Here is a 12,578-nt window from a genome sequence, read left to right on the forward strand (position 1 = left end):
GGCTCCCTGGGCTCTAACCGCAAGGCTCCCCAGCCAGAGCTGGTGCTAAGGAGGGGAGGGTGAGAAGGGCTGTCGTGAGTCAGGCATGACTTCCTGAAGGAGATGGGCTGAGAGGTGGTAGCATCCAGGGAGGGAAGCGTGTGTACGTGGGGCCTGGGGACTACATTTGGGTGAGCCCTGAGGGACTCTGGCTGCAGGAGGCGCAGAGCGAGGTCCTGGAGTACTCGGTGCTGCTGCCCCGAACGCTCTTCCAGAGGACAAAAGGCCGCAGAGAAGAGGCGGAGAAACGACTCCTCCTGGTAGACTTTAGCAGCCAAGCCCTGTTCCAGGTATGAGGCCTTCCCTCACTTTCATGTCCTCTGGGGGGAAAGCAATTTTTGTCTGACAGAGAGATGGAAAGAAGGCATGCAGTGGAGCTTCTTCTTCCAAAAGTCAAAGTCATTCCTTATAGTCTCAGAAATTAAACTACAATGTGCAGATCTTCCCGTGAGAGGTCTAAGGAGTATTTTTCTCACTATGGTGTAAATGACTACCTGTGCAAAATTGGTTCAGAGGAAAAGTCAGCATCTCAAAGCCAAGTTCTAGGAAACTTCTGGGCCCTTCCTCTCAGCCCTGAATACCCTTCCTTACTTTCTCCCCCAATCCATATATCTAGGACAAGAATTCTAGCCAAGTCTTGGGTGAAAAAGTCTTGGGTATTGTCGTGCAGAACACCAAAGTAGCCAACCTCTCAGAACCTGTGGTGCTCACCTTCCAGCACCAGCCACAGCCGGTGAGTGTGAGCAAACCAACCATGGGGACAAGGGTCCTCCTTTCCTCCCTCTGCTAACTTGCTAGCCTTTAATGAAAGGATGGTCTGATGGAGGGTACCTGCCAGCCAGGTCCAGATGGGATGGGTGGTGGCTTGACATTGTTCTAAACTTCCTCTGCCTGGTCCATAAAAGGGTGGACTGTCATGGGATCCGCTCTCCTTCTTTCTTGTCCCTACAGAAGAATGTGAGTCTACAATGTGTATTCTGGGTTGAAGACCCGACATGTGAGTATGGAGGGGTCTCTGGGCTGGGCAAGTATCAGGAGAAGAAATGGGGCCCTGAAGAGTGGAGGAGCTGAGGCTAATCAGGGAAGGCTCCCTGAAGAAAGGTGGGCATTGAAGAGGGAGGGCTGTCAGGCTAGGGATCTGCCAGCTGACACAGTCGTGTGTGTGTGGGGGAGATGGGCAGAATGAGGCCCTAGGGTCTGGGCTTGATCAGAGCCCCGTGCTGTCCCCTCCTCAGTGAGCAGCCCGGGGAGTTGGAGCAGTGCTGGGTGTGAGACCATCAGGAGAGAAACCCAGACGTCCTGCTTCTGCAACCACCTGACCTACTTTGCAGTGCTGATGGTGGGTGGTCCCCCTCCCACCTTGCAGCCACACTGCAAGCTGAGTTCTCCTTCTGTGCCAGGCACTTTGCGCATACTGAGTGATTTATTCCTCATAATAACCTTCCAAAGTAGCTTCTTTTGTCTTTTATTTTATAAATGAGGAAACAGAGGCTCAGAGAGGTTAAGAAATTCAACCCAGATCACATAGCTAATAAGGGAAAAGGCTGGGTTGCAAAGCCCTTGCTTTTTTTTCCAGATTTTGGTGTGAGATAAAAAATGCAGATTCCTGGCCCTTAACCTGGGGGTCTGACTTCCCAGGGCTGGGGCCAGGAGAGTGTTTTTAATGAGCCCCTGAGTGGACACTGAGGCCCAGTACAGAGGTCCCTGAGGGGGGCTTCACTGCCTCCTAGATTTCAGAGGCCTGTGTCCCAGGTTCATGCTCCCAGAATCTTAGGATTCTCCTTGTGGATGTCCAGGTGTGGCTTGAACACCCCTGGGTATGGGAAGCTCACCCCTTCACAGGAAACCCATTGAATGTTACAGGTAATTAATGCCAGGCCAGAAAAGAGGTTCTCTGGTGGAGGATTCTTGGCTTTTGTGGGTCAAGGGGCCATTTGAGAATGTGACGAAAACTGCAGACAAGCTCCCCTCCAGAAAAATGCATTCATGGGGCCACATTCTGCTCAGCTGGGAGAGGGTGTTCATAGTTTCCCAGGACCCAGCAGGGACCACTGGTTAGTCCCTCGTGTAGGACAAACCCTCAGGCTGAGCTGGGGACGTGGAGGCCAGCCCTGCTCTGTCTCCTGGGCCCAGGTCTCCTCTGTGGAGGTGGACGCTGTACACAAGCACTACCTGAGTGTCCTCTCCTATGTGGGCTGTGTCATCTCTGCCCTGGCCTGCGTCCTCACCATCGCTGCCTACCTCTGCTCCAGGTGAGGCTTGGGGAGGGGCGGTGCGAGGGGAGGGATGACCTCCTTCTGAACCCCCGGCCAGGACCCCGCCGCCATGGAGCCCTGCCCCAGAGCTTGGCCCTCCTGACTGACACTAGCATGTGTTCATGGTGGGGAGCTACAGGGGTGCAGTCCAGTCCACTGACCTTTGAGGGCCACATTTCCTCCTCAGATCGGAGCTTTTTGGGTAACACAGCACCTACATGCTTTAAGTAATTACCAGCATTTACAATCGGGAGAGTTCACATGAGAACCTATATTTCTGCCTTTGAATAGCACACTGGAGACCACTGGATGCACATAATAATATAAGGGTGATGGTAATGACAATGGGTAACACCCACATCGAGCTGCCCATGTGCCATTGTTCTAAGTGCTTTCAAGTGTGAGCTTGAGCCATCCTCACAAAGGTCCTATGAAAGAGCGCTCAGAGAGGGTAAGTGACTTGACTGAGGTCACAGAGCAGGAAGCAGCAGAGGTCGTCAGCTTGTCAGTGTGTGACGTGGCCTAAATTGGGGTCTACTTGCAGTTAGGCCCTGGGCTTGTTTGGGTAGAGGGGAGTCGTCCTTAGTTCTGGGGGACACTGGGGTGTCCTCACTCTTTGATCAGGAGTCAGGGAGGGTGGAGCTGTGTGCAGGAGTGTGCACATATGGCTGTTTTGTGCCTACAGCTGTGCACACGGGGCTAAGTTGGTGACAGTGATGAGGGACAGCTGATGGGCTCAGTAGAAGGCTGGGGCAGGGGCAGAAGCCTCCTAACACTTAATTGATCCCCAACTTGCTCAAGGACACAGGAACAGAGGATCCTTTTTTTTTTGGAGACAGAATCTCAAGTTATTGCTCTGGGTAGAGTGCTGTGGCGTCACAGCTCACAGCAACTTCAAACCCTTGGGCTTAAGCAATTCTCTTGCCTCAGCTGGAACTACAGGTGTGTACCACAATGCCCAGCTATTTTTTTTTTTTTTTTGGTTGTAGTTGTCATTGTTGTTTGGCAGGCCTGGGCTGGATTCAAACCCGCCAGCTCTGGTGTATGTGGCTGGTGCCCTAGCCGCTGAGCTACAGTCACCAAGCCAGGAACAGAGGATCTTACCTATGCCAGAGGCTTTGCATCAGGGTAACTTTCATCCCAACCCTAAGAGGGAGGAACCTCCTGCCCACTGCACAATGGGTAAACTGAGAGTCTCGGGGAAGGGATCAGTCCAAGACAGTACCACAAGTCAGGGGTGGGGTTGGGGTGGAATCCGGGACAGCAACACAGGGGCCTATGGATTCTGCTGCACCCTCTGGGGCCACCTAGAGTCCTAGGGCAGGGGTGGGATGTTCACACACCAACTTGCAAACCCTTAAGTAGACAGCTGTACACACCCCACACAGACCCACAGTCGCAGCATGGTGCAGACAGGCAGACACAGAACACGCATGGCACAGATTCTCCAAAATAGCAACAACGCCATAGTCTTTCCTCTGCAGCCTGGGGAGTATCTAGTTTATTGTGATGGCTGATTCGTCTTGCTCACTTCACCTGGCTCAAGCTTCTGTTAAATGTGCATATGGGTGCTGGGCATCTGGTGGTGCACGGAGGGAAGCGGGGAGCAGCCCAGCTGCAGCTGTGTCACGTGTACCCAGGGGAATGGGCAGGGGTGTGTGTGATGGTGAGTGTGTGTGGTGGTGTGTGTGCATGATGGTGCGGGTGTGGTAGTGCCTGTGTGTGGCGGTGTGTGTGTGTGGTGGGTACATATGCTGGTGTGTGCATGGGGGTGCTTGTTAGAGGTGGTGGAAAGGAGTCTGAGAAGGCCTCCTGGAGATGCGGGCACACTCCACTCTGCCTTCCCACGCTGGCCCCTCAGTGTGCCCCTGCCATGCAGGAGAAAGCCTCGGGACTACACCATCAAGGTGCACATGAACCTGCTGCTGGCCGTCTTCCTGCTGGACGTGAGCTTCCTACTCAGCGAGCCAGTGGCGCTGATGGGCTCCAGGGCTGCCTGCCACACCAGTGCCATCCTCCTGCACTTCTCCCTGCTCGCCTGCCTCTCCTGGATGGGCCTCGAGGGCTACAACCTCTACCGCCTTGTGGTCGAGGTCTTTGGCACCTACGTCCCTGGCTACCTGCTCAAGCTGAGCGTTGTGGGCTGGGGTAAGTGAGGTGGGGTGAGGGTCTCTTCCTGGCACAGGATCGGAGTATTAGTGGGCCCCCCAGCCTCTCCTCTCCCACCTGACTCTGTCAAAATGTGGGTACATTGTCTGCTTCTCCACCAATCTCTCTGGCTCCCCCACTGCTGCCCCCACTCATGCTTAGGTGTCCCTCAGCTTGGCTGGATCAAGGTCCCCCTTAGAAAGATGAAGTGATGACCCCTGTCCCTAAGAAACACTTCCATTCTCCATATCAATCACATTAATCCCATTAAAAGTGGGATTTGTGGGCCGCCTATGGACGTGCAGGTTGTGCACTACCTGTTACCCCAAAAATAAGACATCCTCTGAAAATAAGACCTACTTACAGGAAAGATAAGACATCCCCTGAAAATAAGACCTAGCACATCTTTGGGAGCACACCTTAAAATAAGACACTGTCTTATTTTCGTGGAAACAGGGTATTTACTCAAAGGCACCTCCCTGGGAGGTCAATGGGGCTGAAATCCAGTCTTCCTCCACTCACCTAATTTACTCAGGCTGGCAGTGGCCCTACCTGGGAAGCCTCCTGAACCTCAGGTAACAGATTCCCTGTGGTTTTGGCATTTTACTCTTGGTCAACAACAGTCCATTCACCTATAGCCCAGACCTCTCATGTCAGACCCAGAGCCCAGGGACGCTCGCACCAGTCTTTTTTGGACATTGCACAGACCCCCTAGCTCCACATGTCCCTAACCCCAACCTGCCACTCCTCCTGTGTTTCTCCTCCTTCGTTAACTCTTTGTTCACGTGAAATGCCTTCAGAGCTGGCTGTGTCAGGACCCAGGTGTTTGACAGTGAACAGCCCCCACCCCCAGCCTTCAACCTCTACCTAATGGATGAGGTCAAGGCCTAATGTAGACAGACCCTCAGGGCAGCGCTTTTGCCCTTCCCATCTCTCCTGTAACATGGCTTCTCAGCAGGGAGCTGCAGACCTTTTTGTTGGGGGCCACCAGGATGGTGATGGGGGCCAGGGCGACTTTAGAAGAGGTGAATTCCCCCTATGCAGAACCCAGCTGGAATTCAGAAGGAGCCCAGGCCTGAGAGGGGGCCTCACCCTCCAGCCCTGCCTCAGGCCAGGGAATGGGCAGCCCTCAGAGGGTGGGGGAAAGCACTGTAAACTTTGCTTCCTCAGGCTTCCCCGTCTTCCTGGTGACACTGGTGGCACTGGTGGACATAGACAACTACGGCCCCATCATTCTGGCTGTGCGCAAGACTCCTGAGAGTGTCATCTACCCTTCCATGTGAGTGGCTATGTGTGTGTGGGGACAGGAATGTCAACCTCCGGGTGTGGAGGTCAGAGAGCAGCCCAAGTCCAGGGCATGCTGGCCAGGAGCCACCTAGGTTCCAGTCCCCTGAAATATTGGCTTGGCAGTGGCTGGAGCAGTGGTCTAAGGGTCGTGGAGGTCATGGAGAGGGAGAAATGACCCAGATCTGCTAGTCACTCTCCAGGTGACCTTGTATAGCTTCTGGCCCTTCTCTGAACCTCAATTTCCTTGTTTGTGAATGGCGGTATGAACTGGAGCAGAGAAGCCCCACTGTGTTCCTTTGCTGCCCTCCTCTGTCTCCTCATTCAGATGAAAACACTAAAGCTCAGAGAAGGGACACACTCTTGGCCATAGTGGGTGTCAGTGCATTGCTCAAAGACAGGGAACGAGTGGAGCTGAAATCTAGTCCTTTTCCATATGCCTAATTTGCGCAGGCTGGCAGTGGCCCTGCTTATCCTTCTGAACCTAGACAGGAGCTAGGGTTCCTCTGAACTCTAGTCTGGGAAGGAATCCTCGCCATTAGCTCACTGTTTTGAAATTTTCAACCCTTCACATCATGACCCAGTGATTTTTGACTTTAGATACCATCTGTATTATTTACTTGATATTTTTATTTAAATAATTTGACTTGTTCATTTAAATGTATTTTTTTAAACATTACATCAGTACTATAGAAAACAAGCAGCCCTTGCCATAAACAATACGTAATCTTGAAAACAAATCTGGTGACAACTGCAGTGGCCCAGGAAATGCTGCCCCAGCCTGGCTGTATGCTAAGCCCACACGTCCTTGTCCACAGGTGCTGGATCCGGGACTCCTTGGTCAGCTACATCACCAACCTGGGCCTCTTCAGCTTGGTGTTTCTGTTCAACATGGCCATGCTGGGCACAATGGTGGTGCAGATTCTGCGGCTGCGCCCACATACCCAAAAGTGGTCTCATGTGCTGACGCTTCTGGGCCTCAGTCTGGTCCTTGGTCTGCCCTGGGCCTTAGTCTTCTTCTCTTTTGCTTCTGGCACTTTCCAGCTTGTTGTCCTCTACCTCTTCAGCATCATCACCTCCTTCCAAGGTAGGTATGAAGAACACCACGCCCCCTGGCACAGACAGGGCGTCCATCTGTGTAGCACAAGGCAAGGAAGAAATGACCCAAGAAACCTGAAGCCTTCCCTTCTCTGGACCCTGGTCTTCCTGTTCATAAAATGGGGGCATCCAGACCACAGCTGACAAGTCTTTATTGAGCACCTGCTATGTGCAGGACTTATGCTAAGCCTTGGGGCTGGGCCTGAGCTTTGATCTTAGCTGGGCATGAGCTTTGATCTTGTGGAGCTCAGTTCTAGCTGGGGAGACTGGGTGTGAGTAAGAAAGCACACAGGTAACCTCAAGGTTACTCCAAGGTAACCTCAAAGAGCAGGGACGTGAAGTAGGCAGTGTGCTGATAGGTCCTGGGCTGAGCTGGGGGCACTCTAGGATGGCCAATAAAGGAGGCTTCCTTGTATAGTAGACATGTGAGGACAACAGGAAGTTCCAGCCATGGAGAGCTCTAGGGGGTCTCATTACTCCAGTGGTGGTCCACGGAACAGCAGCAGCAGCATTGGGAGATTGTTAGAAACACTGCTTCTGGCTCGGCACCTGTAGCTCAAGTGGCTAAGGGGCCAACCACATACATCAGAGCTGGTGGATTCGAATCCAGCCCAGGCCTGACAAACAGCAACGACAACTACAACCAAAAAAATGGCTGGGCGTTGTGACAGGCACCTGTAGTCCCAGCTACTTGGGAGGCTGAGGCAAGAAAATCGCTTAAGCCCAGGACTTGGAGGTTGCTGGGAGCTGTGATGCCACAGCACTCTACCCGGGGCAACGGCTTGAGGCTCTATCTCAAAAAAAAAAAGAAAGAAAGAAAGAAAGAAAGAAACACCACACCTGGCTCACACTAGACTTGGTAAATCAGAATCTGCATTTTCACAAATGCCCAGGGGACTGATGTGTGCATTATAGGTGGAGGAGCTCTGGTCTAGGGGAAGAGAGCTCCAGGCAGAGGGAAAAGCAAGAGCAGTGGTCCTAAGGTCAGTACAAGGTCATGAAGGTCATGGGTCAGAAGAACAGTGAGGACTGCGGCCAAATGGTAATGAATGAGAGGCAGAGGGCAAGGAGCACCTGGGCCTGGCTTGATGCCACAGGGGTCCCTTCCTGCTTTACCTGCAGCTGTGCACCCCTGCCTCCTACACTCATTCAAACATACACATGCACAGGTTCACACAGACACAGGCAGACACAGGTGCACACATGCATCGGTGCACACACAGGTACACACAGACACAGGTGCTCACATGCACAGGTGCGCACAGACACAGGTGCACATATGCACAGGTGCACACAGATAGAGGTGTACACAGACATAGATGCAGACGCACACAGACATAGGTGCACACAGATATAGGTGCACACAGACATAGGTGCACACACGCACAGGTGCACACACAGGTACACATGTGCACAGGTGCACACAGATACAGGTGCACACAGGTGTGCACACACAGTGCACACAGATACAGGTGCACATATACACAGGTGCACACAAATACAGATGCACACAGACACAGGTGTACACAGACATAGGTGCACACAGACACAGGTGCACACACACACAGGCTCACACAGACATAGGTGCAGACAGAAATAGGTACACACGGACATAGGTGTATACATTCACAGGTGCACACAGACACAGGTGTGCACATATGCACAGGTGCACACAGACATAGGTGCACACAGATACAGGTGCATACAGACACAGGTGCACATGCACAGGTGCACACAGATACAGGTGCACATATACACAGGTGCACACAAATACAGGTGTACACAGACATAGGTGCACACAGACACAGGTGCACACAGACCCATGCACACACACACAGGCTCACACAGACATAGGTGCACACAGAAATAGATACACACAGATATAGGTGTATACATTCACAGGTGCACACAGACATAGGTGCACACATAGATCCCCCCCTGCCACACTGTGCTGAGTGGGGAGGAGAGTTGCATGGCCAGGCCTGGGGGCTCACATGGGGTTGAAAGGCCAGCCTCCCACACAGGTCACCATAGAACAGAAGTGGGGGGCTGTGTGTATAAATGTTACCATATTCTAGTTATTTCACTTTTGACTCTTCATTTTCTCAGCTATGAAATGAAGCTGTGTGCATCTATGTCTGTGTACACTTCTATCTGTGTACATGGGGTTGAAAGGCCAGCCTCCCACACAGGTCACCATAGAACAGAAGTGGGGGGCTGTGTGTGTAAATGTTACTATATTCTAGTTATTTCACTTTTGACTCTTCATTTTCTCAGCTATGAAATGAAGGGGTATTTGAGCTATTGAGAAGTCAGTGGTATGACCTGTAGGGACAGCACACTGCCCAGTGCTTAAATGGGTGGCTCTGGAAAGAGTCTGTTCACCTCCATTTGCCCCTCCAGCTCAGCCAAGTCCCCACACCTGGGTCTCAGTTTTCTAAAAAGACAGAATAGTAACGAATAGGACTGACCTCTGAGGACACTGAGAGAGTACAGGCAAGGCTGCAGCACAGTGCCCAGCACACGGCAGGCTTCCTGGGTCATGTGAGTGTCTGGCAGAGGTGGCAGGCGGATCTGAGACAAGGTTGCTCTGGGGGGCGGGGAAGCAAGAGCTGCCCACCTGCTCAGCACGTGCCCTTGCTGCCCACAGGCTTCCTCATCTTCCTCTGGTACTGGTTCATGCGGCTGCAGGCCCGGGGCGGCCCCTCCCCTCTGAAGAGTAGCTCAGACAGTGCCAGGCTTCCCATCAGCTCAGCCAGCACCTCATCCAGCCGCATCTAGGCACCAGCCCACCTGCCCGGCTTGAGGAAGCAGACACGGCCTCGGCTCACTCTGCCTGCACTTCCCGCAGCCGGACCCTGCCCTTGGCAGTCCGAGACTCGAGAAAGCCCAAGTACCTTGCAGGAATGGAGCTGTCATGATGGCGGCTGGACTCCCAGGCTGGGCCTTATGAATTGGACTTGGAGGCTGCTCAGCTCTCAAGTGTAGCTCCCAAGGGACTCAGGAGTGTGCCACCATGCTGACTGTGAGACTGTCCCACAGTTGTCCTAACCTGGGTCTTTCCTCACTACCCTGGGCCCAGCCCTCATTGCTGGGGGTCAGGCCTCAGGTCTTGGAGGTCTGTCACATCTTTAGCCTTGTGCCCCTGCCCAGAACAGATATGTGGCTATAGCTGCTCTGTCCCTGGGCCCTGCAGACACTGTAGTTCCTGTCATTTTCACTTGAAGGTGGTGCCTAGGGCACATGGGACTTGCAGCAGAGCTTGGGGGTCAGAGCCCGGAGGAGGATAGGCCCTCTCCCTGGGGCAAGAGCTGTGGGCTTGCCTCTGAGCCCAGGGCCCTCTCTATCAATCAGCCCCCCAGACTTCTCTCCTCCTCTCCTGGGGCCTTCCCTGTCCTTCACCCCCAGCCTGGGGCCACCAATTCCAATGCTGTCTTTCGGGTAGTGGTTCCCAAGAGCTTTCTGGTGCCTGCCGTAAACTGTCATCTACTGCCCAGGCCTTGACCTGCCCTGACTCAGGCTTACTACAGACGCGTGTGCTAGGCAGGGTCCACCTTTCCATCTGGGCTCTCTCTGAGCTGCGTCACCCTTGCTCACCATAGCCAAGCACACACCTCAGAGGGGCTGTCAGCCTCTCCCAAAGCCATCTTCTGGCAAGAACTGTGGACCGTGGTGGTCTCAGTTTGTTTCTATCCCAGCACTCCACAGTCTGAGACCTACCTCTTCTGGTGACACTGGCTTAGAGCCTGATGCTCTCTCCTAAGGGTCCTCTCTGAATCCCTGCAAATGGCTATAGACACAAATGGCTGCCTATCATGATTAATTCTGTCCAAAAAGCAGGCAATAGATAATCACCAATCTATGCTAGGTGATAGGCAAACAATGGCCAGAACTGGTCACTCCTGCTATGAACCCTCAGTCTAGTGTGTGGGTACCCATGAGGCAAGAGCTCCTGGAGCTCCAGGCACAGGATCAGAGAGCCGTCATTCCTGTCTGGGAATCCAGGAAGACTTCCTGTAGGAGGTAGCATTTGATCTTGATCTCAGCCTTAAAGATGTAGAAGGATGTTCTTTTTGTTCTTAGCTAGAGCCTTGCTCTGTTGCCCTGGGTAGAGAGCAGTGGTGTCATCATAGCTCACTACAGCCTCAAGTTCCAAGGCTCAAGTGATCCTCCTGCCTCAGCCTCCCAAGTAGCTGGGACTATGGGACTATAGTCGCATGCCACAACACCTAGCTAAATTTTCTATTTTCTATTATGGTGTCTTGTTCTTGCTCAGGCTAGTCTCAAACTCCTGAGCTCAAGTGATCTTTCCACAATGCTGGGATTACAGGCGTGAGCCATAGCGCCTGGCTGAGGATGTTCTTTTTAAATACCAATTCATTTGTCTTTTGATGTTAAATAGAAGTATATGTTCATTGTAGAAAATTTGGAGACTGTAGAAAAATATTAAGAAGAAAAATAAAAATCAGCTGCGTTATCACCTAACCCAGTGGTTCTCAACCTTCTTAATGCCCCGGCCCTTTAACACAGTTCCTGTGGGTCATGATTCACAGGTTGTGGACTGCTGACCTAACCCGTATAAGCATTTTGTTGCATTTCCTTCTGAACTCTTTCCCATGCTTCTGTTAAAAGAGTCACGGATACAAACAGCTCCGGGCCAATCAGAAAACATGAATGAGAGAAGAGGGCTACCTATGGGGGAAAAAAAATCAATTTCTGTAAGTCTTATCAACCAGGATAGATGGAGGTTCAAAGGCAACTTGTTGTTCAGTTGGGGGGACAGTGGGGAGAGGTGGAGTCTGAGGTGAACTGGAGAATCCAGAGCCGGTGGCTGCTCATCAGCTCCAGCTGGTCACTGCTTTGCAGGGATGAGGGCCCATTTCTTTTTTTAAAATAAGAAATAAGAAATCCAGATTATGGTGTGAAATCTCCTGATTCTAAAATTTGGGTGAATCCAAAAAACTTTCTGGCCAAAATGTAACATTTGAGGGCTGAATCCAGTCCCCTCCTGGTGCTGTGATACGTGTAATCAGTAGGTCTCTCCTCTCTGCCTTCACCCTTGTTCTACCAAATTGCTCCTCCCCATCCTGTGCCCCAGGTGGGGCAGATCCAGTAGGGGTCTGTTCCCTACCCTCATTGGGAGTAGCCAGATTGGGTCATTGCTGCCTTGTGGAGGTGTAAAGTTCTAGGGCAGTCTAACTCAGTCCTGCCCCCGGCCTCAGCAGAGCTCTCTCTCCTCCTCGGTGGCCTCCTCCCTCCTCCCCTGGGCAGAGCCCAAGCAAGGGAAGAGGCTCTGGTCTCTGGTTGGGCAACATGAGTGTGAGGCCTGAATGGCAGGCAGGACTAGATGGCAGTGCCTTCTGGGGACCTGCAGAGACCTTGGTACGTGAGAACCTCCTTTGTCCTTGCTGTTTCCTGACCCCCCACTTCCAGTTCCTTCCACTGGCCTCTCCCCAACCTTTCTCCAGGCAGGGAACTCCAGAGGACAGAAGCCAAACCTTCCCTAGCCCCTGTCTCCATTGCCCTGATCATGCAGCCCAGTGCGATCACAGCCAGCTCCTCTCCTGATAGGCCTCTGGATCTCTGTGAAGGGGTCTCTTTAAGCCCCTTCTCTGGGTTAGGCCTGGCGGGAGAGGTGACAGCACTTCCCTGGGACAAATTCTCCTGCTTCTTGAGCATCTCATTTCTGCTTTTGAGGCTGGTGCAGGTAGTGGGGAGGAGGTCATGGTCAGGTCTCACCTTCTTTAACAGGCC

At 52.6% G+C, this 12,578-nt stretch overlaps 1 protein-coding gene across 11 annotated transcripts in view; it reads left to right on the forward strand.

The window, feature by feature from the left end:
- ADGRG1 (adhesion G protein-coupled receptor G1) overlaps positions 1-11,309 on the forward strand; it is a 41,992-nt gene extending 30,683 nt beyond the window's left edge. For 10 of the 11 annotated variants that reach the window (XM_053602627.1, XM_053602618.1, XM_053602646.1 and 7 more), the window contains 9 exons: positions 198-329; positions 656-772; positions 991-1,036; positions 1,275-1,378; positions 2,173-2,291; positions 4,156-4,442; positions 5,613-5,721; positions 6,545-6,813; positions 9,475-11,309. In XM_053602627.1, the coding sequence (XP_053458602.1) occupies positions 198-329; positions 656-772; positions 991-1,036; positions 1,275-1,378; positions 2,173-2,291; positions 4,156-4,442; positions 5,613-5,721; positions 6,545-6,813; positions 9,475-9,605 (1,314 nt within the window). In that variant the 3' untranslated portion in view covers positions 9,606-11,309. The remainder of the gene's footprint in view (positions 1-197; positions 330-655; positions 773-990; positions 1,037-1,274; positions 1,379-2,172; positions 2,292-4,155; positions 4,443-5,612; positions 5,722-6,544; positions 6,814-9,474) is intronic. The other variant, XM_053602671.1, reaches the window with a different exon arrangement.
- Positions 11,310-12,578: the final 1,269 nt, after the last annotated feature.

The sequence above is a fragment of the Nycticebus coucang genome, chromosome 2 (assembly GCF_027406575.1).
Source record: "Nycticebus coucang isolate mNycCou1 chromosome 2, mNycCou1.pri, whole genome shotgun sequence".
Taxonomy (NCBI): Eukaryota; Metazoa; Chordata; class Mammalia; order Primates; family Lorisidae; genus Nycticebus; species Nycticebus coucang.